Source organism: Pleurodeles waltl, chromosome 12 (genome assembly GCF_031143425.1).
Source record: "Pleurodeles waltl isolate 20211129_DDA chromosome 12, aPleWal1.hap1.20221129, whole genome shotgun sequence".
Taxonomy (NCBI): domain Eukaryota; kingdom Metazoa; phylum Chordata; class Amphibia; order Caudata; family Salamandridae; genus Pleurodeles; species Pleurodeles waltl.
The window spans coordinates 359,745,601-359,771,029 of record NC_090451.1 but is presented as its reverse complement, the minus strand read 5'-3'; the positions used below and the strand labels follow the sequence as shown (position 1 = coordinate 359,771,029).

Genomic DNA, 25,429 nt, shown 5'->3' with positions numbered 1-25,429 from the left:
GTATTTTTTCCACATCCTACTTGTTTGGTTGCTAACTTCTCAATGAGTGCTAAATCTCTTATGACTGCATTTACATTATTTGGTTGAAGGACCCAATGCCAGATTAGCTAACATTGTAGTCTCTTTCGGTAACTTGGTATTTTGATTTCAAGCCTAGTAAAATTCTAATTTTGCCTTGGTGAAAATGTCTTAGATGATTGTGCATTTCCCTTTTGACCATCTATGGAAAGCAAGGTGGTCCATCTCTAGGGAAAAATTAAGATTTTGATCTTTTGTGTGTTGACTGAGGGGAAAGTGATTTGTCTGCCGTTTATTGATATTTGATCCCATACTTCAGTGATGCCACTAATTGTATACAATGGGGCATGCATTTTGCCGCTGTTTTGATTTCTCCTGCCAGGTCCCAAAGTGATTTTCCTGTTGAAGTGGAAAATTCAATACAAAATCTTTTCTATTTTTTGCATTCTCTCTTTTAAGAAATTACTGAGTTACTTTGCTATAGTCAATGCTATGCCCATATAGATCAATTTTTCTCACAGTCTCTGCCTGCTCTTTCAACTATTATGCATGTGTGCACTGCTTTGTAATATTTCAGTAAATCGGGACACAAAAATCTTTCTCCATCTCGTAGGTAACTTCAGGATTTTTTCGTTGCCCAGACAAATGCTAACAGTTGTTGTAGTGCTCATATATCTACCAAAGGAATAGTTTAAGGTACACATTGAAACAAATAGAGTGCTCATGGTAAAACATTCATTTTAAGTACATTTGTGTATCCCTGCAAATCTTCCTGAATTTGCTTTAAGTAATTTCATTATTTTCAGCCAATTTGCTTCTGTCCATCCCTTGACTTTCTCTTGATTTGCAGGTCTCAATACTTAATTGAGTGGGATTCCCACCTGTAGGGAGTCAGGGACTGAATCTTAGTTTTATCATTCTGAGGCATTCTGTGGTGTGGCTGTACCTGAGGCAGTCATGTATGTGATAGCTGATTTTTGGCATGGATCTTAAGATCTCAAATGCGAACATGAGCACCCACTGGAGAGGTCACTTGACAAGTGCCTGTCCTACTGTCATTCAGTAAGCTCAGATAGTGGGTCCCACAGATCATCCACATTGGCTATGCCCTTCGATTTCTGAAAGCCCCACCCCACATACCTCTAACTTTCACACCAGTTTTAATGGTTCATGCCCGGGATCCTCTCCATGGAGTTGATAATGCTGTTTACCAAGTGCACAATTGAAATAGTGCCTGACGTGGAGAATAGGCTCTCATGTTACTCCCGTTACTTTTTAGTCCACAGAAAGGACTGAGGCACCCAGCCTCTTCTAAACCTCAGAACATTGAACTTGTTCCTCTGGTTGAAGACATTTATAATGATGACACTTGCTCAGAGTGAGGGTCCCTACTTGGACAGGGTGTAAACTGACTGCCCACTAGAGACCCAATTTCTAACACAGAGCATAAGGTCACTTCTGTTAAAGCTAGGGTTCTCCTTCAACAAAGCTAAGTCCCACCTTAAGCACATGCACAGGCTACCCTTTATTGACACTCTGTTGGACATGATCACTCTGAAGCCTTTCTGCCCCTGCAGAGAATCTGACACTCAGGCTAAAATGACAATGATGTGGACCAAAGTTGTTTTTTCTGCCTTAACAGTTCTGAGGCTACTAGGCCTGTTAGCCTCCTGCATACTTTTGATGCCTGTCGCACAAATCAGTCAGTAGATTTGTAGAGCGCTACTTATCACCTGTGAGGGTATCCAGGCACTGGCAGGGTTCAGTTGAGTAGCCGAATAGCCAGGTCTTTAGGAGTTTCAGAACTGTGGCCAGTCTGTAGATTAAAATGTAGCTCAATCCATGTCTTTGCTGCTAGGTACGAGAAAGAGCGACCACCGCATCAGCGATGTCAGATACGTGGATGAGGGTTAGAGAAAGGGACGCGGAGTGGAGGTCGGCTGATGGAGTTCTGGCGGTGGTTCATGTAGGTGGGTCCAGAGTTGTGTAGGAACTTGTATACATGAGTCAGGAGCACGAACTGGCATCTTTTCTGTTCAGAAAGCCAGTGGAATTCCCTGAGGTAGGGGGTGATGTGAATTTGTCAAGGGAGATCAAGGATGAGCCTGGATGCATGTTCTGTAGTCGTTGGAGGAGGTGAGCTGCGATCCCTGTGTAAAGAGTGTTGCCGTAGACCAGTTTGCTGGAGATGAGGGCCTCGGTGATAGTGAGTCTGGACCTTTGGGGTAGCCATTTGAATATCTTACAAAACAGATGAAGAAGCAGGAGGAGGGGACAGAGTTGACCTGAGTCATGCTTAGCTAGTTGTCCAAAATGCCTAGGTTTCTAGGTCTGAGTTCTGAGGGCCACTAGGATGCCTCCCATGGGGAGCTTTTATTTCTGAAAATCAAGTACCTCCATCTTGTCCATGTTGAGCTTCAGACAGTTGTCCTTCATCCATTTGGCGACGTCGGTCATGCAGTTGTGGAAGTTGGTCTTGGTGGTGTCTTTGGATAGGGAGAGGATAAGTTTTGTGTCGTCAGAATAGAATATGATGTGGAGTCCATTGGTTTTGGTGATGCTGGCCGGAGGTGTCATAAAAATGTTGAAGAGGGTGGGGCTGAGCAAGGATCCTTGGGGTACTGCAGAGATGATTTCCTTACGTTTGGAGGTGAAAGGGTGAAGGCAGTCTTTTTGCATTCTTCCGGTGAGGAAAAAGGCAATGAGGGCGGCTCCTTGAATGCCTGTGTTGTGCAACCTTGTGTTGAGTGTGTGGTGGGAGATCCTACCAAAGGCTACCGAGAGATCTAGGAGGTTAAAAGCAGCTGTCTTCAGTTGGTCGCGTAGGGCTCAGATGTCATCGGTAGCTGCAATGAGGTCTGTCTCGCTACTGTGGTTACTTCAGAATCTGGATTTGGATGAGTCTGTGGGTGGTAGTGGAGTGGTTGTGTTGCTTAAAGAAGTCAGTTGCCTTGGACTGGGGTTTGAAGTTTCAGTAGATGTTGGTGATCTTGTTGTGGAAGAAGTTTGCAAGGTTGTCGCAGACTTCCAGTAAGGGTGTTATGTTGTTTGTTGCAGCGGAGGGGTTGGAGAATTATTTGACGTGGTTAAAGAGTTATTTGCTGTTGTTGGGGCTTGATTTGATGTGTGAGCTTAAGGCCATTTTCTTTTATTCTTTCAACTGTCTGTGGTAGAGGTTGAGGGCTGTCTTGAAGGCAGTCTTATTGGTCGTGCCCTTAACTGGTGTGCCATCTCCATTTCAGTTGTTTACAGTGTTGTTTACTGGTTATGAGGTCTTTAGTGTGTCAGCTAGTGTGCTTGGTTGGCCTTATGTGGGTGGTGTTGCCCATAGGACTGACGCTGTCAGTGCAATTGGTGGCCCCAATTGTTGAAGTTTCTGATGTTCTGGTCTAGGTTGTTGGAGGAGCTGGGGTAGGTGGTGTTTAGGGTGATGACCATGTGTCCTTTGAGACGTTGCTCCAGTTGCGGTAAAAGGTGCTGGGCTGACTGGGGGTGGAGGTCCGTGAGCTGGTGGTGTTGAAGTTGACAGTAGAGTGGTTGGTCCAGGTGAGTTATGTGGTGTGGCTGTACCTGGTGCAGTCGCTGGAGTTGAAGATAGGGTCTAGCATGTGGCCTGCAGTGTGTGTGGGGTTGTGTACGAGCTGGGTAAGTCAGATGTTGTTTATGCTGTTGAGGAGATCAATAGTGTTGATGTCATTGTGTCCGTCAAGATGGAAGATGAGGTCGCCGAGGAAAATATAGATGTTGGAGCCTGTGGCAAGGGAGGTGATGAAATTGGCAATGAAGTTGCAAAAGTCTGGATGTGGTCCTGGAAGACGGTAGGCAAGGGTGCCTCTGACAGTGGTTTTGCTGTCTGTTTAGAGCCAGAACTTGAGATGTTCCGTGGCTGGGGTGATGTCATTTGTGGTAGTGCACTGGATGGATTTCTTGTGTATGATGGCGATCCCTCCATCAGGCTTGTTGATGTAGTGTTGGCGGGTGATCTTGTATCCTTCGGGTATTGCATTGGATATGTCAGTCACAGAAGTGGGTTGAGCCAGGACTTAGTGAGGAAGAGGACGTCGGGTGTGAGGGTGGAGATGAAGTCATAAATGTTGGTGGTGTGTTTGCATAGTGAGCGTGTGTTGAGAAGGGCTCATGGAGGTTGTTTTTGTTTAGGTGGTGTATGTGGTGTGTTCGAAGTGGGGCTGATCGGTAAGTTGGTGTGTGTGCTGTGGAAGGGAGGGGTGCTACCATGGAGCGTGGATCGGCTCAGTGGCAGTGTTGTGACATCCTGGGTGTAGTGCTCGGCGTTGGTGTATCTTTGGCGTTTGTAGGGTCAGGGGTCGTGGCTCTGGGTGCAATCCAGGCACAGACGGACTTGTCTTTGGCCCTCCTTTGGCACGCTGATGGTGCACCCGCTGCGAGGCATCCGCTGCACGTTTGCATTTGCATAGGTTTTGGGGTGGACGGGGCATCTGTTGGCGGGAAGAACAATTAGTGGGGAAAACACCAGCAGCGGTGTTGCCACTGAATCAGACTGGAACAGGCAGCCTAGATGTCCATGTGCGTACTCGAAAGCACATGTGGTCTTTTCATTGAAAAAGTAGGAACCCTGCTTTGAGAGTGCCTGTTGCACAAGATCCGCATTTCCAAGGAGGCCTCTACGGCTTGCAGAAGTGAATAACTGTCACCAATCTGACATGCAGTAAGCATTTTTGCCCACCAGATCAGTCAGTGACAACAGTGTTAATGTATGCACAGTCAATCAGTTTTGGAGATCACTGGGCCAAAGTGAAAATTTTGAGTCTCTGGTCCCTAGTGGAGCAACACCACTACCAAAACACATCTTAAGCTGCAAGCCATGATTGTCTTGCAAGGCGTTTCTGCTATCAGTGACAGTCAATTATATCACTGACATCACCACTGACTGTGTGGCGCTACAGAAAGCAGGGTGGTATGGGCTTGCACGTACTCACTCTGTAGGCTTGGTTGTGGTGTAGTCTAGTGCTCTATCGTATTTCTTCAAAGCGGAGAGATCTGGCAAGGTCCCTTAACAACAGGGTGGAGGAACTCAGCAGGTGTCATCATAAAACGCAGCAACCTGTAGTGATGGTACAACTGCTCTCCTCTTAGTGGGCCGCGCCCTTTGTGAAAATTTGTGTAGCCACCAGAAACAGTGTCCAGCATTTAGCCCTCTTCTGTTCTCTCCTCAAGGTTGTCTCGGGGGGAATTTCATCTAGAGTCTGCCTTTGTCGTTTTGTATATATTTTTCCTATTGCCACTAATTCTTTGAAGATAGGGTTCGGCACTGGGAGAGTTAAAGTGCCTAAGCAGCTAAATGAAATTAAACTGGTGTTACAAATTTGTATTTGCCCTGTAGTGATCCCTCGCACGATGGTCCTTTGTCTATCTTCATCATATTAAAATATACTATTGTTCCAAATATGTCTGTTTCAGCTTATATTCCCTCTCACAACCTAGACCTTGCAGCTTTCAAAGTTCTTAAAAACATCTGTGTCTTTAATAAAATGTAGATTTTTCTGATGACACTTGCAGGAAATGTCTCATTAACTTAGATCTGTATTACAAATGCTTGTCTCCAGAGATGTGTTTTATCACACGCCAATGACATTCCAGTTAATAATGTTTTTTTCCAACAACTCAAATTGGAATTCAGAATGTCTGTATGTGGTTCTTTCAAAATGTTTCCTTCAAAAGAACATGTCAGAATGTGTTGAATTAAAATGTTTTTAAATGTAACAAAATGGTCAAAAACAAATTATCAGACGTGTTGTTTTCTAGAAAAGTGCTCATCTGTCCTAGGTACCTATGCTCTTCAAATAATGCAGCATAATTTGTTTTATTAAGAGGTAATACTAATATGCCTGCATTTTTTGATCGGTATGTTTATTTACCAGTTCTCCTAGAGGGACATGAACTAGATGGATAGTTTGTAGCTATGAAAGTGGGTAGATTAAAGTTCTTCAGAAGTATACAGCTTGCCTCCGTCAAAGCATCCAGTCTTCGATTCAGCAGACAAACACCCATTTTAGATAGAGGAACCCCTCAAAAAACAAGTTTCTAACACCAACAGTTACTAAGTGAAGAGCGCTTCAGTCTATTTTTTATGGGGTAGGGTGGGATGAAATACTGTATGGTATGTCACAAGGGACATGTTTTACTTTACTTTGGTTATGTCTCAGCACTGCTATGCGTCTAAACAATAAGTTAGTGGCCCCTTTAAACTCTGCAGGCATGTGATTCTTTGACTGAGAACCATTACAGCGTCCATAGCAGTATTATTATTATGAGTGGAGCTCTTTTTTTATATATATATTTCGTTGGATTTTGCGCAGTCATTTCCCCCGTCTTTGGTGGCATTTAAATGCCTTTGTCACTATCACAGCTTCGAGCCAAGTGTTGTAGTCATGGAGGCCGTCCCAAGGAGCGCAAAACATAGTAATTAAAATATTTGGCTTTCAAATGAAGTAATGGTGTTATTCTTCACTTGATGTTTGCTAATTTCCATAAAAAAGGACAGGATGTAGAAATGCATCAGTTGGATCATCCCGTGGCTGACTGTTCTTCTAGCATCTGGTGTTTGTAGGTAAATGTTGAATGCTTTCAAAACGGGCAAAGTTCCTTTTGTTCCTTTCAGAGCCTGGTTTGAGCGCCCGTGTCTTATGCACACTGATGATCGGCAGTGCCATTGTAGCTGCATATGTGGCAGGTGCGCGCTGCTTTACGTGCCGGTACACATTCTGCTGCTCGGTAAAGGGACGCCAAATAAAAATATATTACCAGCTGGTTCGACATACTCGGGTGACTGATGCATTTCTATTTCGAAAATAGATTTTATGACAACAGATCGCCAGCTGTCATTTTTGCTAGGAGATATTGGGCTCGTTCTAGTGTTACCTAATAATACTGTTGAAATGCAGAAGACATGATGGATTTTTGTTTAGGAATGTTCCATTTTATTTAAACATTCCTACCTTTGTGGCTCTGCAAAACCAATTGTTGAACATCAAATGCTTTATGTTGTCTGAACAATGTTTTGTCAGAAGTATCACAGTCCTATACAAGTGAACGGGGGATCCGCTGCACAGTGTCATTTTGTGAGCGCAGAGCCCTTGGTAAGGTGAATCTGCCCTAGAGAAGTACCCTGGGTTGATCCTATCGTAGGTGCATGATTCTCCAGATGTTCAGCAGCTAGGGGTAGGTATGTGATAGTGGTGTTCCACGTATGCACTCTTACCTGATCACCAAGGCACTCACTCAGGTGAAAGCAGTCCAACATAACCACAGAATCTAGGAAAGGTTCTGTGGCAGCTGCCATCAAATGCAGGCTGCAGGCAGCCGTAACATGCTCTCATCGCCTAACTACCAGACCCTGCGGCAGAATATTGCCCTGCTTGAAAAGAAGCATCTGTAGACGCTGTATGGAAAGCAAGGCCACAATGTCTGCTCTGCTCCCAGGCGCTGACTGGACTACCTCACGAAAAGTCATACATAAAGATGTGTTGACTGCCTTGGAAGAAGAACTGACTGACCTATATAAAACCACATGAAGCATGGGCAACAAGAACTAGTGGGAGTGGTGAATACTAAAGAGGAAAGAGCAGAAGACCTTTGAAAGATGATGAAAAAGGCATATGTGATCTTTCAGATTAAGTACTTTCCATAGAGTAGAGTTTGAATTCTATTCTCGGCTTCCTGCTTTGACCAAATTGTGGGCAAATTAAGTAATCCCCCTTTGCCTTAGTATCATTATGCCAGCATTGGAAGGATTTAGAAACCTGCAAATCCGCAGTAGTAAAGTAAGTACTGCTCAAAAGAAAAATAACTGAAAACTCCTTCCTGTGCCTGCTCATTCTATGAAACTGAACTTTGTTTAGGAATTAAACATGGGTTAACCGCCGACACGTTCAGGCAAGGTTAACTGCCAAAGCCTTTAAAATTGCCAAAGACCTTTGTCATGTCTCCAGATCTAAAAAATTAAGTGGAGCTAGCCTGAAGTGTGAGACTAGGTAAGTGATGCGCTTACAGGTGGCTACCAACTTTCAGGGACTTGTCAGGAAGACATAACACCTCCGACATTGCAAGCCCAAATATTGTTTGACTAGCAACTCTACCGTTTTTGCCCCGTGCACATATGTATCTTTCTTACCCTGTGCAGCTCTGTGAATCAGGATCCTGAATTTAGATGAACAGTTGTCGCACAGAAAAAAGTTTTTTTTTTTTTTTTTTTTTTTTTTTTAACCTAGCCTAAATTAGTTTTCTTTGCCCATCAGACATAAGTGTTGAGAAGGATGAAAATATATTGAAGTCTTGAACTGGCAGTTTGTTAAAATATCTCAGCTCATTTAGGATGCATCCTTACTGATACTTGTAGGCCAGCTGTGCATTTCTGTGGTGCGAGTGCTTCTAGCTATGCACATTTATGCATTTATCTTGCAAACATTTGTTCAGGGAGCATGTCTTATGTTACTGAATGTGCTGTTTGTTTTTCTTCATCTTAATTGCACTTTTGTCTGTTCAGGGTCTTTATGATGCGTCCTTGTTGAGACAAACCTCAGGTACAGTTCACTGTAGTACACTGCTCTTTCGGCAGCTGCATCAATGAAAGATATGCTGCGACCCTGCCTAAATTCTTTGTAGTAATTGTTGTGTAGTCACAGGTAGGTTAGCAGACCAATCTCTCTCGCTAATGTCATATTGTGGGCCATGAGGACAGGAATGAAGCTACAAACCTTATGACTGTCCTGTGAGCTGCTGTACTGACCAGTGAGGGTCTTAGATCGATTGGTGACCGTTGACAGATGGTCCTTCTGTGAAAGCATAGGCCAAGGTCCTTGATCCGTGTCCTTTTCAAACTCCCATTCCAAGTGCCGAAGAGCCCCTGCTTTTAGGCTATGAAACAGATCTTCTCACAGTAGGGCCGGATCAGATCCTCGTCTGTTGGCTGTGTATGGTTTCCCATTTATGGTAACTTCCTCCCCTAGCACCTCACAAACGTCTGTCAAAGATTAAAGGCCTCATTTATTGGTCACTAAGGGTAACAATTGAGGTTGCCTCCTTTTTTATATCTTACATAACCTGTCATTTAACTAGTCAGTCTGCTGATCTCCTCAAAGGTATTTGGCAATTGCTTTTTGCAAAATAACAATTTGTGCCATTCGTGCAATCACGGATAATTATTGTACTTTAGACTTACATTTTTACGAAATGTGGCTAATAAAGAAAACTTATGCAGGACTGTCATGGCTGGGTGATGTGGTCGCACTTCACCGCATGGCACTTTCTTTGCACTGTATGTATCAAATGGCACAGGAAGTCACATCCGTAGCCTCTATGACCGTTACAAAGTAACACCACTGGCAGTGATTATTTGCAGAAATCCATTTATAATAAACTAAATCACATAAAAACCTGTGTTTGGGTGAATGTTGGGATATTCTCCCTCTTTTACCATAAAGTGGAAATTGTCACCAGAAGCTGACTTGTATGTCGATGGCAGCAATTCATGACACATAATCCATAGTAAGGTTCATGCCGGAGCACTCTTGACCTGCTAGGTTGTGGCACCTTTGATCATGTACCTAGAAATCAGTCTTTCAACCATATCTTGAGGTGTTAGGTTTTCATAGAGCAAATGCGGGTTTCTTTCTTATTTTATGCCAACTGCTTCCCTTCACTACAGTGTTATGTTGCAGATGCCAGCGGCATCTGTATATATAGTAAATTATGATTTAAGTATTTTTAAAACCTATCTGGTGTGTGGGGCTGTTGAAAGTAATATTTGAAGGCATTATAAGAGAAGAATATGTGTATTTAACACATATTCCCTGCTGAATGGGTTGCAGGTTTTATCTCAGATTCTCAGGGTTTTCTTTCTGTGTATAGAGACTACTGAACAAATTTTATGCTCGGCTTGGTGGTGTTTAATATCTCTGATTATTCATCATTTCTGCCTGCTCTACAACTATAGGAGACATGAACTAGGAATTATGTAAATGTTCTTAATGGAAGCAACCACCATATTGATAGGTAGCTCTTTCCATTTTTCCTAAATCTGTTTTTTTTCGTGGATTTATTATAAATCACTGAGCATTGTTGGGAATCAGAGGGGCATGGTGATTTGCCTCACACGTAAAGACCTGCATTCTGGACGAGCATCTTTACTTCACTAATGGGGTCTTGTTACTATGTTTATCCTTCAGAGTGGGGAATCATTGGATGTCTAACACAGGTCTAAGAACAAGGGATCAGTTCCAGAATTTCAAGACATCCCCAAAAGATACATTTATATGCAGTGAATCTAAATAGAACTCTTTCCATTGAATTAAAGGTTACTGTTGCTTTTCATCTTTGAGGCTCACGATCCCTTTGTCGCATGTACGTAGACCTCTGAATGTATTTGTTTTTTTAATTTGGGGAAGCAGTAATGTGCCATTTTGTATTCATAATTGTAACGTGAGCTCCAGTAGAAGCAAGTACATAATCTTGCATCTCTATTCGTATTTCTGTATTTCCTAAATATTTTGCAAATGTATTCCTGTTTTTCATGAAAACAGTGACAGCACATGGAGGAGAACGAAGGGGTTTAAAACCAAAGTGTCTCTTGGGCTGCATGGTTATAGTAGTGAGCACGAGTCTTTGTTCTAGCAGTACTGTGCCCGCAAGCTCCTCCACCTACAAAATGTGATGTGTATGTGGCATGGACAGAAACAGCAGAAGGATTTTGTGGTTGATACAGTTGAAAGGAGAGCCGGGGTCTCCCCAGATTACTGTATTTCTGAGTGCCAAAAGCAATGCTGTTTCCTGTATGGCAGAGGTATTTCATTATCATTTGTAAAAGCAAACAGCTGCTGAATTGACTTCATTAAATTTAGCCAATATATTTAGCAGTAGCCAAAGAAAGTGAGAGATAAGTCTGGAATTTGGCCAGTGGAGTAAAGGAATGATTCAGTGGTTGACACTATTTCTAAATTCTTGGGCCTGAGTAATCTTTTTTGAGCAGTGAGGAGACATACATCAAATTAATCAACTTTAATTACAGGGCAACCCATTTGGCCACACATTCAATCTCGGAGACCAACTTAAAGTTCCCAAAGGCTTTATTACAGACTCAAAGTCAAACTAACAAATGATTCTTAAAAACATGTAAAGAATCACCAAAGGAGAATTAAAGCGACACACATCATTAAATTTATTCAACATATAAGAGACCAATATTTCAATAGCGATAATACAGAACATAAGGAAAAGCATATGATGCTTTGAATTCAGGTTTGAGCTCTCCTACGTCATCATTTAATCTAAGTTCTTTACTATTCTATTGCCTGTAAAAATTTCTGAGAAAAATGTCAGCACTATGGAAACTTCTGTAGAAGTTTCTGTCAAGAGAGATGTGAGCAGCATAAAGCCTCTTAGTCTAGTAAAGTAAGAGTGGTCTCTCCCTCTTAAAGGTCCGCTCTGATCAAAGGGTAAAGGGAACCCGAATCTGCAACTGACTAAGCAGCACTTAAATCTTAATTCTTCCAGAAGCTGACATCACAGCCAAAACTTTCCACTGAAACAACATTGTTATAAATCTCACATTTAATTTATAGTTTGTCCGTACATCCTTGGATCACTCCTGTGCACAGGAATGTGGGGAGGAGTTCAGCTTTCAGCTCCACGTTACTCCGATCTTGGTAACACATCTTCTCAGGGCCCCTTATCTAACACCAACAATAGACTTCTCCATTGGTACCATCGCGTCTGCAGCTTAGGAAAATATACAGTAGAACAAGCTTCACAGTGAAGGTCAAAACATAGAAAGAAAATCAAGCCTTCACTCTGGACAAGCTAACAAAGACATAAATGCACATTTAATTTAAATGATTGTATTCCCATTTCTTATAATGAATATAAAATGGTTATGGTACTAATATTTCTAAAATACTATAACATAAACATACTTGCAAAATCATTGATAAATGAGGTTTACATGAAACATTCACAGGATTTTACTCACATGTGCACTTTACCAATATGCATTTCAGTGTGCCAAGTTTATATGAAAGCCATTTACAAATGTTACATAGGAAGCTACTTACTCCTTAATTTCACCTCGTAGAAACCACAATGGCACAGTCAAGTTATGCTGTCTCAGGAGCATGGATTAGTTGTGAAGCAACTAAAATGAGAACATTGCAGTGAGGATGTTGAGAAAGTAGAATGACATATGAAGGTTTTATTCTTGTAGTATGAAAAAAGTAGAACTTAAATAGAAGACTAATCACAGGTAGCAGGTCAACAGGCAATATCCTTAGAGTAGGTCCACTTAGAGTTCAGATGAGCACCATTCCAGCTGTGTATCTTCCCTCCTTGATAATGTAACCTTTTGTGTATAAAATGCTGTAATATAAAACACAATGATAGGAAAAGCACAAACTCTTGAAGTAGAAAATGTTGAATACTTGTAGTAAAATAAACTATTGCAACAATTAATATAACATAATTTAAAAAAAATAAAAAACACAAATGTGAACAGGTGGTTAACCCTGGTACCGGACAATATCCAGCAACAGGCTTCTATGCCTCCGGTATCCATTTCTTTGTGGGGAATGACAGGTTGTGGTTTCTCCACATTTACTCCAAGCCTTGGGACTTTCTTAAACAGTTTCAAGCTGTGACGTTGATGTCGATCTATACTTTCAGTTTTAAATTGTTTACAAGACACAGCCAACTTGCTTGACACCGTGCAGACAGAGGAACAGCTAGTTGGTGTCCTGATGAGTTCAGGCTAAAGTTAGCAGAGGTAAATGAAGTGAGAGGGCGGATGAGGGTAAAGAAAAGCAAAGCAGTCTAGCCCCTAGGGTTTAAAAAAAAGATGGTACTTGGTTGGGAACATGAGGTGTCACAGCCTCAATCCTTGATCGTAGAGGGAATCTCAAAGTTATTTTTGACGAACTGTATTTAATCCCATGGATCATTGTTTATTTTTCAAGAACACTGTTACATTTTTAAATCATGTACAAACAAAAATGTATGTTTATCACTATCTCATCACGTCTGTTTTTCTTTGTGTTAACCATGGACCCTCTATTGTCCTTTTAGGCTTACCTTCACCTGGGCATCAACGACAAGCTTGGGCTTTCTGGCCGACCTGACCGGCCCATCGGATGCCTTGGAACTTCAAAGGTACTAACTAAGAGACACAACTTTTAATGAAACCCCTTTGAAACTGTCTTTATCAATTAAAATAAGGAGGTGGCGTAGTTCATTAGCTTTTGAACCAAATGTGGTATGAATATGATATATTCTTAAGGCAAGATAATACATTTCTTGATTACCCCATCACTATGTTTTACTGAGTAAGATTTTGAGGACTTTAAAGATTGACCTTCAAGTCTGATGAATTTTATCTTATTGTTTGTTACAGTAGGGTTAACGCCGTATCTTTTGTGTAAAAGTATTTTAGTCTTTCGATTCCCTCCCCATATCATGTCTCTTTAGTCTTTTTTTTAATTCAACGCAGCCCTTCCCCCATCAGTTTCCCATTATTCACAGAATGAAAAGAACAACTTTAAGGATGCTGTTGAAAGGCCTCCAAGTTAACTATATTTCTCTCGTTTCCAGGGTTCCTCAATTACCTCTTTTTGAAATACATATAATTTTTACCTGCTTAGTTTATTCAGCTAAAATCACACTTATTGAGAAGTCCTGGATTTTCATCAGTGTCCCCATGTTTGCCTGTTCCTGGCCTACCTTTGCTCCACTGAAAATAAAAGAGATTTTGCTTTTTTCATTCATGGCCTTAGATTGTGAAAAACATTTTTAGAGTTTTACAACTTAGAGCTGCTCTCTGTTTATCACTTGAAATGCTTTTTTTGTATTGGTTTACTTTTACTACAACAGACTGTGATAAAAACATTAAAATTCTGTGCCATTTGGTAGCCCATGCTCACACAAGAAAATATATATTTTCCCTTTACCATTGATTCCATTTCAGCACTTAGAAATCTATTAAAGTCTTTAAATGCTTCTTGTTCTTTACCAGACTCACATCTCTTCTGACCTCCAAGGCATAGTCTGGTAACTGATTTTCTGACGGCATTTGAGAGGCCCACTTTCTACAGTCCATGTCGGCCTAACCCATATATGGCTGTACAATGGATTTATGGGTCTGTTTGATACAAAACATCACTCACTTCATGTCTATCAGGAATCTGTATCTGGTTACACATTAAGAACTACATATTGAGAATTCCTGCAGCAGCTGCTACAAGCATGGGACAAAGGCCATAGCACACCATAACTTACTTTTTTTGTTGATGACTGCCTATGTTCCCTGTTGAATCCCCTGTCCCAGAGCCCAGCCCCCTGCCTAACTTTAACCACAAACGTTGAACAGCAAACTTAGGTGTTAACTCTCAAATCTGCTCTCTGCATTGCTCTAGCATGCTCTCTAAAGAGGCTTGGCTGCCACTGGATCTACCGGGCATGGCATTTGTTACATTAAGGATTATGTGCTTTGCATCATCGATGATGATTATTATGGAGTCACTGTGAATACACTATTTCAGTTATATATTTCTATATCTGAGCATAATTCATACCGTGGCAGGTCTTACACTGGCTTCAGAATTCATCTTTCAGCATCTTTCTCCAGGGTGGTCTCAATAACACCCGTCCCACATTTTGTCTTGCACTGTCTGTGGCTTCTTTCCTTTTTCCAAAAACAAATCCTGCAGCTTCACAAACCTGTCCATTATTGTAATATTTTAAATTATTTAACAACATTGAAGCCTTGTGTAAACAACAATTTCACACTGATGTGCTGGTGAGGAGGCAACAGTTCTCATATTCAGTCTTTGCTTTGTCACAGTTTACTTAAATACCATACTTCCACCTCAGCCATGTATTCTAATGTTATTCTCTCCTAGGAAATCGGAGGAGGATATTGGCAACACATCCTCTAAATAATAGGATCTTTTTCGTAGCCTAAAGAAATCCTCTTGTGGGGAGCATAAAGCCTCTAGTCGAGGTTGACAACCGGCCAGTTCTTCCTTGCTGGCCTGTTGAAAATGAGATGGTATCATTTCTGTCTCAGTCCGCTCTCTTAAAGCAGTGTCATTCAAGAATTCATACGCCAAGAAAGCAATAAGTCTTAAGGATATTAACAGATTTTCTAACGAAATGGACCAATCCAGAATGCCAAAGTTTACTTGTGAGTAAGTATTTCTGGATATTTTTCATGGATCTCCTGCTGAGGAGACTAGGGTAGGATGAAGAACTTCAAGCAATATGCAGATCCTATCCCCTCAGCCTCTCCTGCATCTATGCTTGTCTAATCTCCACCCCTCCTGCTTGACCCATCCCATCACATGTTCTTTATTCCAGCCTGTGCTTTGCACTTCTTTCTAATTTGCTCAGTGTCATCTGATAACGAGGCCCTAGTCGATGAGGCATTAGTCCCCATGAGAGCACTCATAGTAGAGGTTCTCATTGCCATAAAGAGTAAGGTTCAAGTCATTTTCCAGGACCCTCACCAGGCACTCTGAATCAGAGCCCAGGGTTGCCGAAGATTAAGGTCAAAGATTCCATGAAACACAGTAACCCTTACAGGTTTTCTGGATGTGTCAAAATATAAGTGTGAGAATGAAACTTTCTTTATTCAAGGGATGTTCAAACCTTCAATATCCGATTATCTTTCTGCGTGTTGTGAATTGAGGCAAAGAGTAGCCAGTCGCTTAAAGTGCTGGTCAGTGGTAAGGTGTACAAAGAAAAGATTGAGGTATACCTTTTCCCCAAGCCCCCTGATTTGCAAGGTTATTTTGAAGCTGATGCCTCAAGAGCATTCATGGTTCATTGGTATTAGCATGGACATACCAGAACTGTTACTGGGCGCACCATGTTTGGTTGTCACTCAGCTTGAAGATCGAAGATCTCTTAAAGTGATCTAACATCACTAGCCTTGGCAGCTTTTAGCCTGACGTCCTCCAGAGTGGACATCTAGTATTCCCACATGAATTGACGAAGTTTCTTAAAGTTGCAGGTAAACAATCCACTATAGCCTTAGAACCCGCCGTAGCGGGCTCTACCGGCTATTAAAGGCCCGCTCCCCGCGTTAAATGCCCGAGCCGAAGGCGAGGGCATTTAACAAGGGAGAGGGACTTTAATAGCCGGTAGAGCCCGCTATGGCGGGTTCTAAGGCTATTAGAACATTCTGCCACACATCTTCAATGGACATGCCAACATTCGAATGTTCTAATACATGTTATATATTTATAGAAAGATTATTTTTAGCATTAATGTCTTTGCTGGGGCCTTGACATTTTCATTTGCCATACAAAGGTATTATACTTTACTGGGTGCCCCCGGCCAAGTCAGTCTTTGAACATGCACCTATGAATAGCACCTTTTTGCAGTCACCACATACATGTAGTGATTGTCCCAAATACACTTATTAACTGTCCTGCTATTCAGATATTTCTTAGAGGGCTTAGTAAAAATCTGTCAACGGTCGGGAATGCGGTTCTCTAAAGTAGTGGCTCCCAACCTGTGGTCCGGGGAACCCTGGGGGGCTGCAAAGCCTCCTCATGGGGTCTGCGAATTCTTTGAAAATTAAATAATATTAACAGATTAGGTCCCCAGCTTTCAGTAATGACTAAGTAGGGGGTTTCCCGGATTCCAGTAATGATTCAGTGGGGGTCCCCGGGTTCCAGTAATGATAAAGTGGGGGGTCCACAGATAACAAAAGGTTGGGAACCACTGCTCTAAAGCAATTCTTAATATTTCTTTCCAGGCCAAAAGCCATCTGATTGCTGGGTCAACCTGTCACCTCCTCTTCCTTTTTGCTGCCCAGTTCTGCCACCTAATAGTGGCATACATTGGTCGTGCAGTACAGAGGGCTTTGCAGTATTACTTGGAAAGGACAAAGACCCTAGAAATATCAGGGCAGTTATTTTTAATACAGATAGTTTCTGCAGGGCCAGACTGAATATATTTTCCTTGTAGCAAGGAGTGTTTGCAATTTAATACAAGTCCATACTTAAATATTCAATACAAGTGAGGTTCTTAGGGGATGCCAGAGTTATTGTGGGAGCACAGACAAACTCAATACTTATAGTCCCTCCTTTGCTTTCAGGTGAGAAGTAGAGGGTCTTAAGACAGCAAGCCTATAGTAATCCTTGCTGCCATGTTAACTTGGATATGTTACGAATTGATTCATACCCCCTTCATGTTACAAATACTTTAAGTGGACCTTTTCCGCAAGACCATTTTCATATAAATGATATGGTTTAGAGCGAGAGTTAGGTTACTTTATAAAGCCCAGTGTCTCAGTGAAGATGAATATTGCATTAGGTGAGAAAACAGCTACGCGTAGTGTACTCTATTGTGCATTTAAAATTTCATGTTTAGGTTAGCCAGATGAGTGAGCAAGATGTGATCTTGATGCTGTATGCTGCCATACTCCTCTGTAAATTATGAAACTAGGTCATCGTGCCTTCCTTACAACATCACGTAATGCTAGTCGTGCAGTGTAGCCTTCTGTGTGTATTTCTCTGCCCCTTCTCAGCATACACTAATGTGTGGAACTAAAAAGAATAGTATTTATAATTGTATCTGTGAGGCTTTCACCTTTCTTTAAAACTATGGTGTCCTTAGCATTTTCATCTCAGCCAAGTGTAGAAACTCTAGGGGAACCAGAACTGGGAGTGTCTTAAAACTATAAATCCAGCATACACCTTGCTAGGACTGCAAAATAAACAAACATTTCACCTCTGATCAATGAAGGGTTAACAGAAAGCCCTTATACTATGTGCCGCTCACCATACCATACTCTCCACGTTAGGCACAGATAGATCTCCTGAACATAAAGGCTTGATCTACCGAATCTGGGAGTCACATTGGGTTGAAAACAACAGACTATGGCCCTAATTATGACAATGGCAGTATAAGCCGCCTACCCCTGTGGTGACGACCGCCAAAAGACTGTCGCTGCGGCTACCATCCATCCATCCGTCAAATTATGACCACAGCCGGACTTCCGCAACAAGAAGAGCGGAAATCCGGCTGTGGCCATACTGGCGTATGGTGGTAAGGTGGCGCTGCTACCACCAGCACCACCACGCCAGTAGACCGCCGCCAGCTGTATCATGACACATGATACCATCCTGGTGGTGTTCTCCTGGCGGGCGCTGCTACTGCCATCATGTTCCCTGCCAGAAGACCCCCTGGATGCAGGTAAGTTGGGCTTCCGACAGGGGTGGGGGGGTGTTGTGTGTGTGTGGGGGGTTGTGTGCATGAATGTGAGTGTGTGCGTGAATGCGACTGTGTGTGTAGTGTTGTTTGCTTGGGTGTATGCATGTGTGTACATATGGAAATGTTAATGCATGTCACTGTGAATGTGCGTACGGATGAGGGCGAGAATGAATGGATGCATGAATGAATGCGTGTATGCCAGTGTGAGTAAGTGTCTATGCGTGGTGCATGTCTGTGAATCTGTGTCAATGGGGGGGACTGGAAGGGGGGATCGTGGATGAAGAGCGGTGTTGGGGGGGTCGTCTGGGAGTGTTTGGGGGGATGGGTGAGCCTCCTACCAGTGACAGGTAAAGGAATTGCCTGTCACTGGTAGGGCCTACCACCATGGTTTTCGTGGCGTAAAACCATGGCGGTAGTCAGGCTCAAAATGCCTCCGGCGCTACAGTAGCAGCCGCCGGACTGCAGATTGTTATCTCCCGCCCGGCGGCTGCTACTGCCATGGCGGTAGGAATGGTATATTGGCGGGTTGGCTGCAGCCAGCCCGCCAATGTCATAATGTGGCTGCCACATTATCACCTACCACCGGGGTCATAATGACCCCCTATGTCTCTTCATCACAAGGTGGAGGCCTTCTGAGAGGTGTGGGTACCTTTTTATAGAAGTGTTATCTATAGAGTTCACTGAATGAACATGACCTGCATAAGGTTGGACTGGCCTAGAGGGTATTCTGGCAGTGCCTGATGGGCTGGTTTGACAGATCAGTGTGTGTGCCGTTTATTAGCAGTTTGTGGGCCTGTTTTATCGCAAAGTGGCTGGTTTTTACTGTTGATTTCCCTGATAATATCACAAACATCACCTGCAACAAACAAAGGCATGCAGTGTCCTATACTCTGCAAATTAGCTATGCAATGGGTCTTTACTTGTCCAAAATTGGCCTGATATGCAAATGTGGCCACTTTTTAGCTCTGTTTCGCTAATAGAGGCCAGTTTTATTATGGTGCATAGGCCTTTTTTGTCACAGTCTCACCCGGCTGTCCCTAAATACTTAAATGCCTTATGAATTACAGCCTAATAGAGAATCCAAGCATATGGATACTAAGTTACTGAGACGTAGAGAGGCGACAAGTAGGGAGTTAACGCTGAGGTACAAATATGCTGGTAGTTGCTACGGAAACAAGGGAGAGAAACCTCTTATGCCATAAGATGTATGAAGAAGTTGGATGAGGGGACGATTTAAATGGGTTGTTTGTTCTATTTATGACCACTAGGCAGGGGCGGCTCCTCCGTTAGGGCGAACGAACATCACCCCTAAGCAGCAGAAGCTGCGAAACCTTTACCAAACAAAACAATATTATTGTTTCGTTTGTTAAAGGGGCAGGGCCACGGGGGTGACAAGCAGTGACTGTGCATATATGTTTGGCCAGCTGTGTTGGGCCGGCCAAACACACATGAGTACTAGGCTCTCTCGATCCCAGCAACACAGTGCCGGGCTGGAGATAGCCTGCACAGGCTCCCAGTCTGCCTGGGAGCACCCTGGCTGGGCGCTCCCAGTCAATCCTGACGCTGCTTTTGAACAGCGTCAGAATTGGCCGCAGGGCAGGCTGGGAGCCTGAGCCTGCCTGCAGGAAGAGATGGAGGAGCGGCGGTAAGGGTAAGTGTTTATTTTCTTATTTTTTCAAATCTATTTTTAAATAAATTTGAACCCCCTCCCACCCAGCACTCCCCCAATCCCTCCTGAAACGCCACCCCTGCGTGTCCAAAGCAAGCCGCTACTGCCACTAGGCCAGCCTCCGGGTTGTAGGCATGGTTACATGTTTTAGTTTGTTTACATGCAAAACTTAATAAAACAGAACTTAACTTAAAAATGCTTGTCAATGTTTAGATTTGAGTTCAGCTATTCACCAAAATTACTTACCCTTTTTCAGCTGGCAGCCAAAGGGCGAAAGTTTGTTTAATAATTCGAATTTTCATGGATTGTTGAAAAAAGGGTCTCACATTACACAGAAACTGCATTTCTCCTCTTATACTAATCACTTCACGTCAAGATACGGATAGAATGTTACATTTTTCCTTTAAGTTGTGGTAAAACAGACACTGGAGAGATACTATAGCCCATTGCAGATGAAAAGGTTCTAGTGGGTAATAACATTTGCATGCTAAAATAAGATGATGACATTTAAAGACAAACTCTAAATTGCAACTATTTTGTAAATACTTTCCACTCAGGATCATCCAGACGGATCTTTTCTATTGTGTAGCTTCTCAGTGGTTTAAACAAAAGGGCATATTTACAGACCCCTTGTTCCTCCTTGCGACACATTAGCGTAATTTTTGCCATGCCAGATTTACAAAGTGGTGCAATGCATGCATTGCGCCACTTTGCACCCCCTTGTGCAACATTATGCCTGTGCCAGGCATAATGTATGCAAAGGGGGCTTTCCGGCGCAGGGAGGCCCGAAAAAATGGCACAGTGAAAACTACAAGATTTCACTGCACCATTTTTTCTGTCATTTTTAACTCCTTCTAATAGGTGTTAAAATGACACACCCATTCAAATCAATGGGCCTTCCTACACTTTGCTGCACTAGGGTCATGTTTTACACTAGTGCAGCAAAGTGCCACAATAGCTTCAAAACAATTGATGCTATTGTCCTAACGAATGCCATGGTGTGCCCTGGTGTAAATACAGTGCACCCATGGTATCATTAGGTGGGGCAGGGGCAATGCAAGAAAACTGGTGTATCAGTGCTGATGTGCCAGTTTCTTGTAAAACTGCCCCAAAGTTTAAAAGACAATCTTTTCACCGTTTGGGCATAATCGGAAGCATGGTCTTGCTCCATAAGGGTGTTGATGCTTAGATACTCCGGTTATCCCTCATCAAATGTAATGGCACTTGTACCACAAATAATGCCACCTTATCACATTATGTTTGATGTGTGAGAATTGAACTCAAGCAAGTATTAGTGGTGTTCTCACCTAAGAATCCTCGCTCTTTATGGCTAAATCTGCCCTTTTTCAAATCTCTTTTGAAACCACCCTACCACATAACCAAAAAACTTCACAAGATGGTTTCATTGTACATCTAGGGCTTATTCAGGGGTGTTCCGGCCAGTTCTTCAGGCTAACCTCACACTTCGTAAATGCTTTGCAGTTGGACTCCTGCATGGAAATTTACCTTATGTGGCTATCCTAAAATACGGCATGGGTCAGGGCATCCCATATCTCTGCTGGACAGTTGACGTCTGAATTGAGTCCTCACTTGACAGTTGTCAGTCACACTATAGCAAGTAGCATATGGGATTATACAATTATGATTGTTCAATTTCTAATTCAGTGATTTGGGTGGTGGATTAATGTTAATGTAAATTATAGAATATGTTGTTGTTTTGATAAGAGTGGTGGGTCACAATTTTATAAGTGTGTGGTACCAGTTTCATCGGTACCATTAGTAATTTTATTAGTTATTAGATACATTGTACACCACTGTTAGTTTAATGTTTACACGTTTTGCCTAAAAGTGAACTACCCTTTTTTTGATATTTTTATAACAGTTTATTGCCGTTTTTTGTGATGTTACTTTCATTTTTCATCTGTTTCACGTATCTGAAAACAATGTCACTTTCTTGTTTGTAGATTTATCGAATTCTCGGAAAGACTGTGGTGTGCTACCCCATTGTTTTCGATTTGAGCGACTTCTACATGTCTCAAGATGTCATGCTGTTGATAGATGACATAGTGGTAATTTTTAAACATTATTGATTCAAAATACTTTTTAGCAACACTTGACTTGTAAAATGTGTACTTATGTTTTAACAAACTTAAACAATGACATATTAGAGCCGATCAAGAACGCACACAGATTAAAACAGGCTGTCTCAGGTTATGGCACGACAAGGTCAGCCAATGAGAGGAGAAAGCTGTATCTTTCTTCAGTCCCTTCCTTCAGGAAACATCAAATGTTTCCCTTCTTCCAACGGTAAGTTTTTTGTTGTTGTTGTTGTAATGCTGTGTATGTGCATGTGTGAGTGTATGAATGCATGTGTGCTTGTGCGTGCATGATGTGAATGGGTGTGTGTATGTGTTGGGGTGAGTTTGTATATGCATGTGTGTAACAGAGTATACAATGTGTGTGCACGCCCCACCCCTACTGCACATAATGGTCCACCACTATTCTTTTCAACCTTTATTAAAATTATTCAGCATTCTGCTCCCACCTGCGGCCAACATCTGGCTTGATTTTCTTTTTTTAAGACATTGACAGTGATTTCAGAAATGTGTTCCTCAATGAAGTTAAGTTTTGTGACAGGAAGCACCAGGAAGTTGATACTTCTTAACAATGCTGCTAAACCTGTCAGCTCTGGGCGTCGTTTTCCCTGTCTTTCTGCTCCTGACCTCACATTTTTGTTCCTGTGCTGGGTTTCGTTTTTGCTGGCTTTAAGTCTCTGGGCACTTTACCATTGCTGAGTAGTGCTAAAGTGCAAGTGCAGGTGCTCCCTGTCTAAATTGTATTGGTGATTGGTTTATCCATGACTGGCATATTGAATGTACTAGTAAAGTGCACTATGGTTGCCCAGGGCCTATAAATCATATGCTAGTAGTGGGCCTGCATCACTGATTGTGCCACCCACATGAGTAGCTCTGTAAACAGTTCTCAGACCTGCCACTGCAGTGTCTGTGTGTGTAGTTTTAAACTGCCATTTTGACCTGGCAAGCGCACCCACTTGCCAGGCCCAAACCTTCCCTTTTACTAAATGTGTCACCCTTAAAGTAGGCCCAAGGCATCCCCATGGGCAGGGTGCAGTGTATTTAACCCCTTTGCTGACAGGCCTTTTTTTTTCTTTTTAAATGGGGCAGTTCGCGCTTAGGCCCTCATAACTTTTTGTCCACATAAGCTACCCATGCCAAATTTTCATCCTTTTTTTCCAACATCCTAGGGATTTTAGAGGTACCTAGAATGTGTGGGTTCCCCTGGAGGAAACCAAGAAATTAGCCAAAATACAGCAACAATTTCTTCTTATTTTTTTTTTTCAAACAACTGGGGTAAAAAAGGGCTGCAGAAGAAGGCTTGAGGTTTTTTCCCTGAAAATGGCATCAAAAAGGGTTTGCGGTGCCAAAATCACCAGCTTTCAGGAACAGGCAGACCTGAATCAGAAAACCCAATTGTTCAACACAATTATGCCATTTTACTGGGACATACCCCATTTTTACTATTTTTTGTGCTTTCAGCCTCCTTCCAGTTAGTGACAGAAATGGGTGTGATCCCAGAAAGCTAAACATTTCTGAAAAGTAGACAAAATTCTGAATTCAGAAAGGGTTAATTTGTATCGCTCCTATAAGGTTTTTCTACAGAAAATAACAGCTGAAATAAACAAATATTAAAATTGGGGTAAACAAACCAGCCATTTTTCTCAATGTTTTTCTCTGTAACTTTTTCCTGCAATGTCAGATTTTTGAAAGCAATATACTGTTATGTCTGCTGGACTCTTCTGGCTGCGGGGATATACAGGGCTTGTATGCTCATCAAGAACACTAGGTCCCCAGGGCCAATAAATGAGCTGCACCTTGCAATGGGTTTTCATTCTATACCGGGTTTACAGCAATTCATTTGCTGAAATATAAAGAGTGAAAAATAGGCATAAAGAAAACCTTTGTATTTCTAAAATGGGCACAAGATAAGGTGCTGAGAAGCAGTGGTTATTTGCACATCTCTTAATTCCAGGGTGCCCATACTAGCATGTGAATTACAGGGCATTTCTCAAATAGATATCTTTTTTACACACTGTCTTACATTTGGAAGGAAAAAATGTATAGAAAGGCAAGAGGCAATAACACTTGTTTTGCTATTCTGTGTTCCCACAAGGCTTCTGATAAAAATGGTACCTCACTTGTGTGGGTAGGCCTAATGCTCGCGACAGGAAACGCAACATGGAAACATCACATTTTTACATTGAAATCTGACGTGTTTTTTGCAAAGTGCCAAGCTGTAGATTTTGGCCTTTAGCTCAGTCTAGGGAAACCTACCAAACCTGTGCATTTTTTAAAACTAGACACCTAGGGGAATCCAAGATGGGGTGACTTGTGGGGCTCTCACCAGGTTCTGTTACCCAGAATCTTTTGCAAACCTAAACATTGGCCCAAAAAAATACTTCTTCCTCACATTTCGGTGGCAGAAAGTTCTGGAATCTGAGAGGAGTCACAAATTTCCTTCCACCCAACGTTTCCCAAAGTCTTCCGATAAAAAATGGTACCTCACTTGTGTGGGTAGGCCTTGCGCCCATGACAGAAAATGTCCCAAAACACTATGTGGACACACCAAAATTTTCAAATACTAAACTACCTGTTTTTGCAGTGGTGGGGGGGGGGGGGGGGGGAGACATGCATTTTTGGTCCTGGGCTCAGCAGCCATATAGGGAAACCTACCAAACCCAAACATTTCTGAAAACTAGACACCCGAGGGAATCCAGGGACGTGTGACTTGCGTGAATCCCCCAATGTTTTCTTACCCAGAATCCTCAGCAAACCTCAAATTTAGTGAAAAATAAATCACATTTTCCCACATTTCACCGGGAAGAGCCAAAAACATGTCAAAATTGAGGGGGAACCAAAGCCGGTCCAAAAGTTTGAAAAAAAAAATTTAGGCTGACAAGTGCAGCAGAATTTTTATCAGTATAGATGAAACAATGCTGGGTGCCTGGAATTTTGTTGATTCCTGCAGATTCCGGAAGGTTCCATGACAAAAATGTGGGAAAAATGTGGGATTTCCAGCAAAGTTGGAGGTTTGCAGGGCATCGTGGGTAAGAAAATGGTGCGGGGTGCATGTGAAGGACACCACCCTGGACTCACCCAGATGTTTAGTTTTTTTTAGATGTGTCTAGGTCTTGTGGATTTTTCTACATGGCAGCGTCCCAAAGTCCAAAAAGTGCAACCCTCACCATTCCATGTGGGACGATTTTGAGAGTTAGCCAAGCTCTCATGGCCCAAATGTAAAACCAAAACCCAAAATAATCAAATTGCCCATACTGGTCGGTAGCCGCCACCATACTATTATTATTTTTTTTTTTTTTTATGCCCTGACATCTAGTAGACTTTCTGCCCCCCTGGGGTGTGGATCGGGGGTAATTGCCCCATCTGCCCACAGGTGGGCAGAACAACTTTGGCCCCATTTATTTGG

The 25,429-nt window shown here is 42.4% G+C and overlaps 1 protein-coding gene across 3 annotated transcripts in view; it reads left to right on the top strand.

Annotated features, from left to right (window-relative positions):
• PHKB (phosphorylase kinase regulatory subunit beta) overlaps positions 1-25,429 on the top strand; it is a 1,122,330-nt gene that overhangs the window by 786,658 nt on the left and 310,243 nt on the right. For all 3 annotated transcript variants that reach the window (XM_069216595.1, XM_069216596.1, XM_069216594.1), the window contains 2 exons: positions 13,108-13,191; positions 21,892-21,996. In XM_069216595.1, the coding sequence (XP_069072696.1) occupies positions 13,108-13,191; positions 21,892-21,996 (189 nt within the window). The remainder of the gene's footprint in view (positions 1-13,107; positions 13,192-21,891; positions 21,997-25,429) is intronic.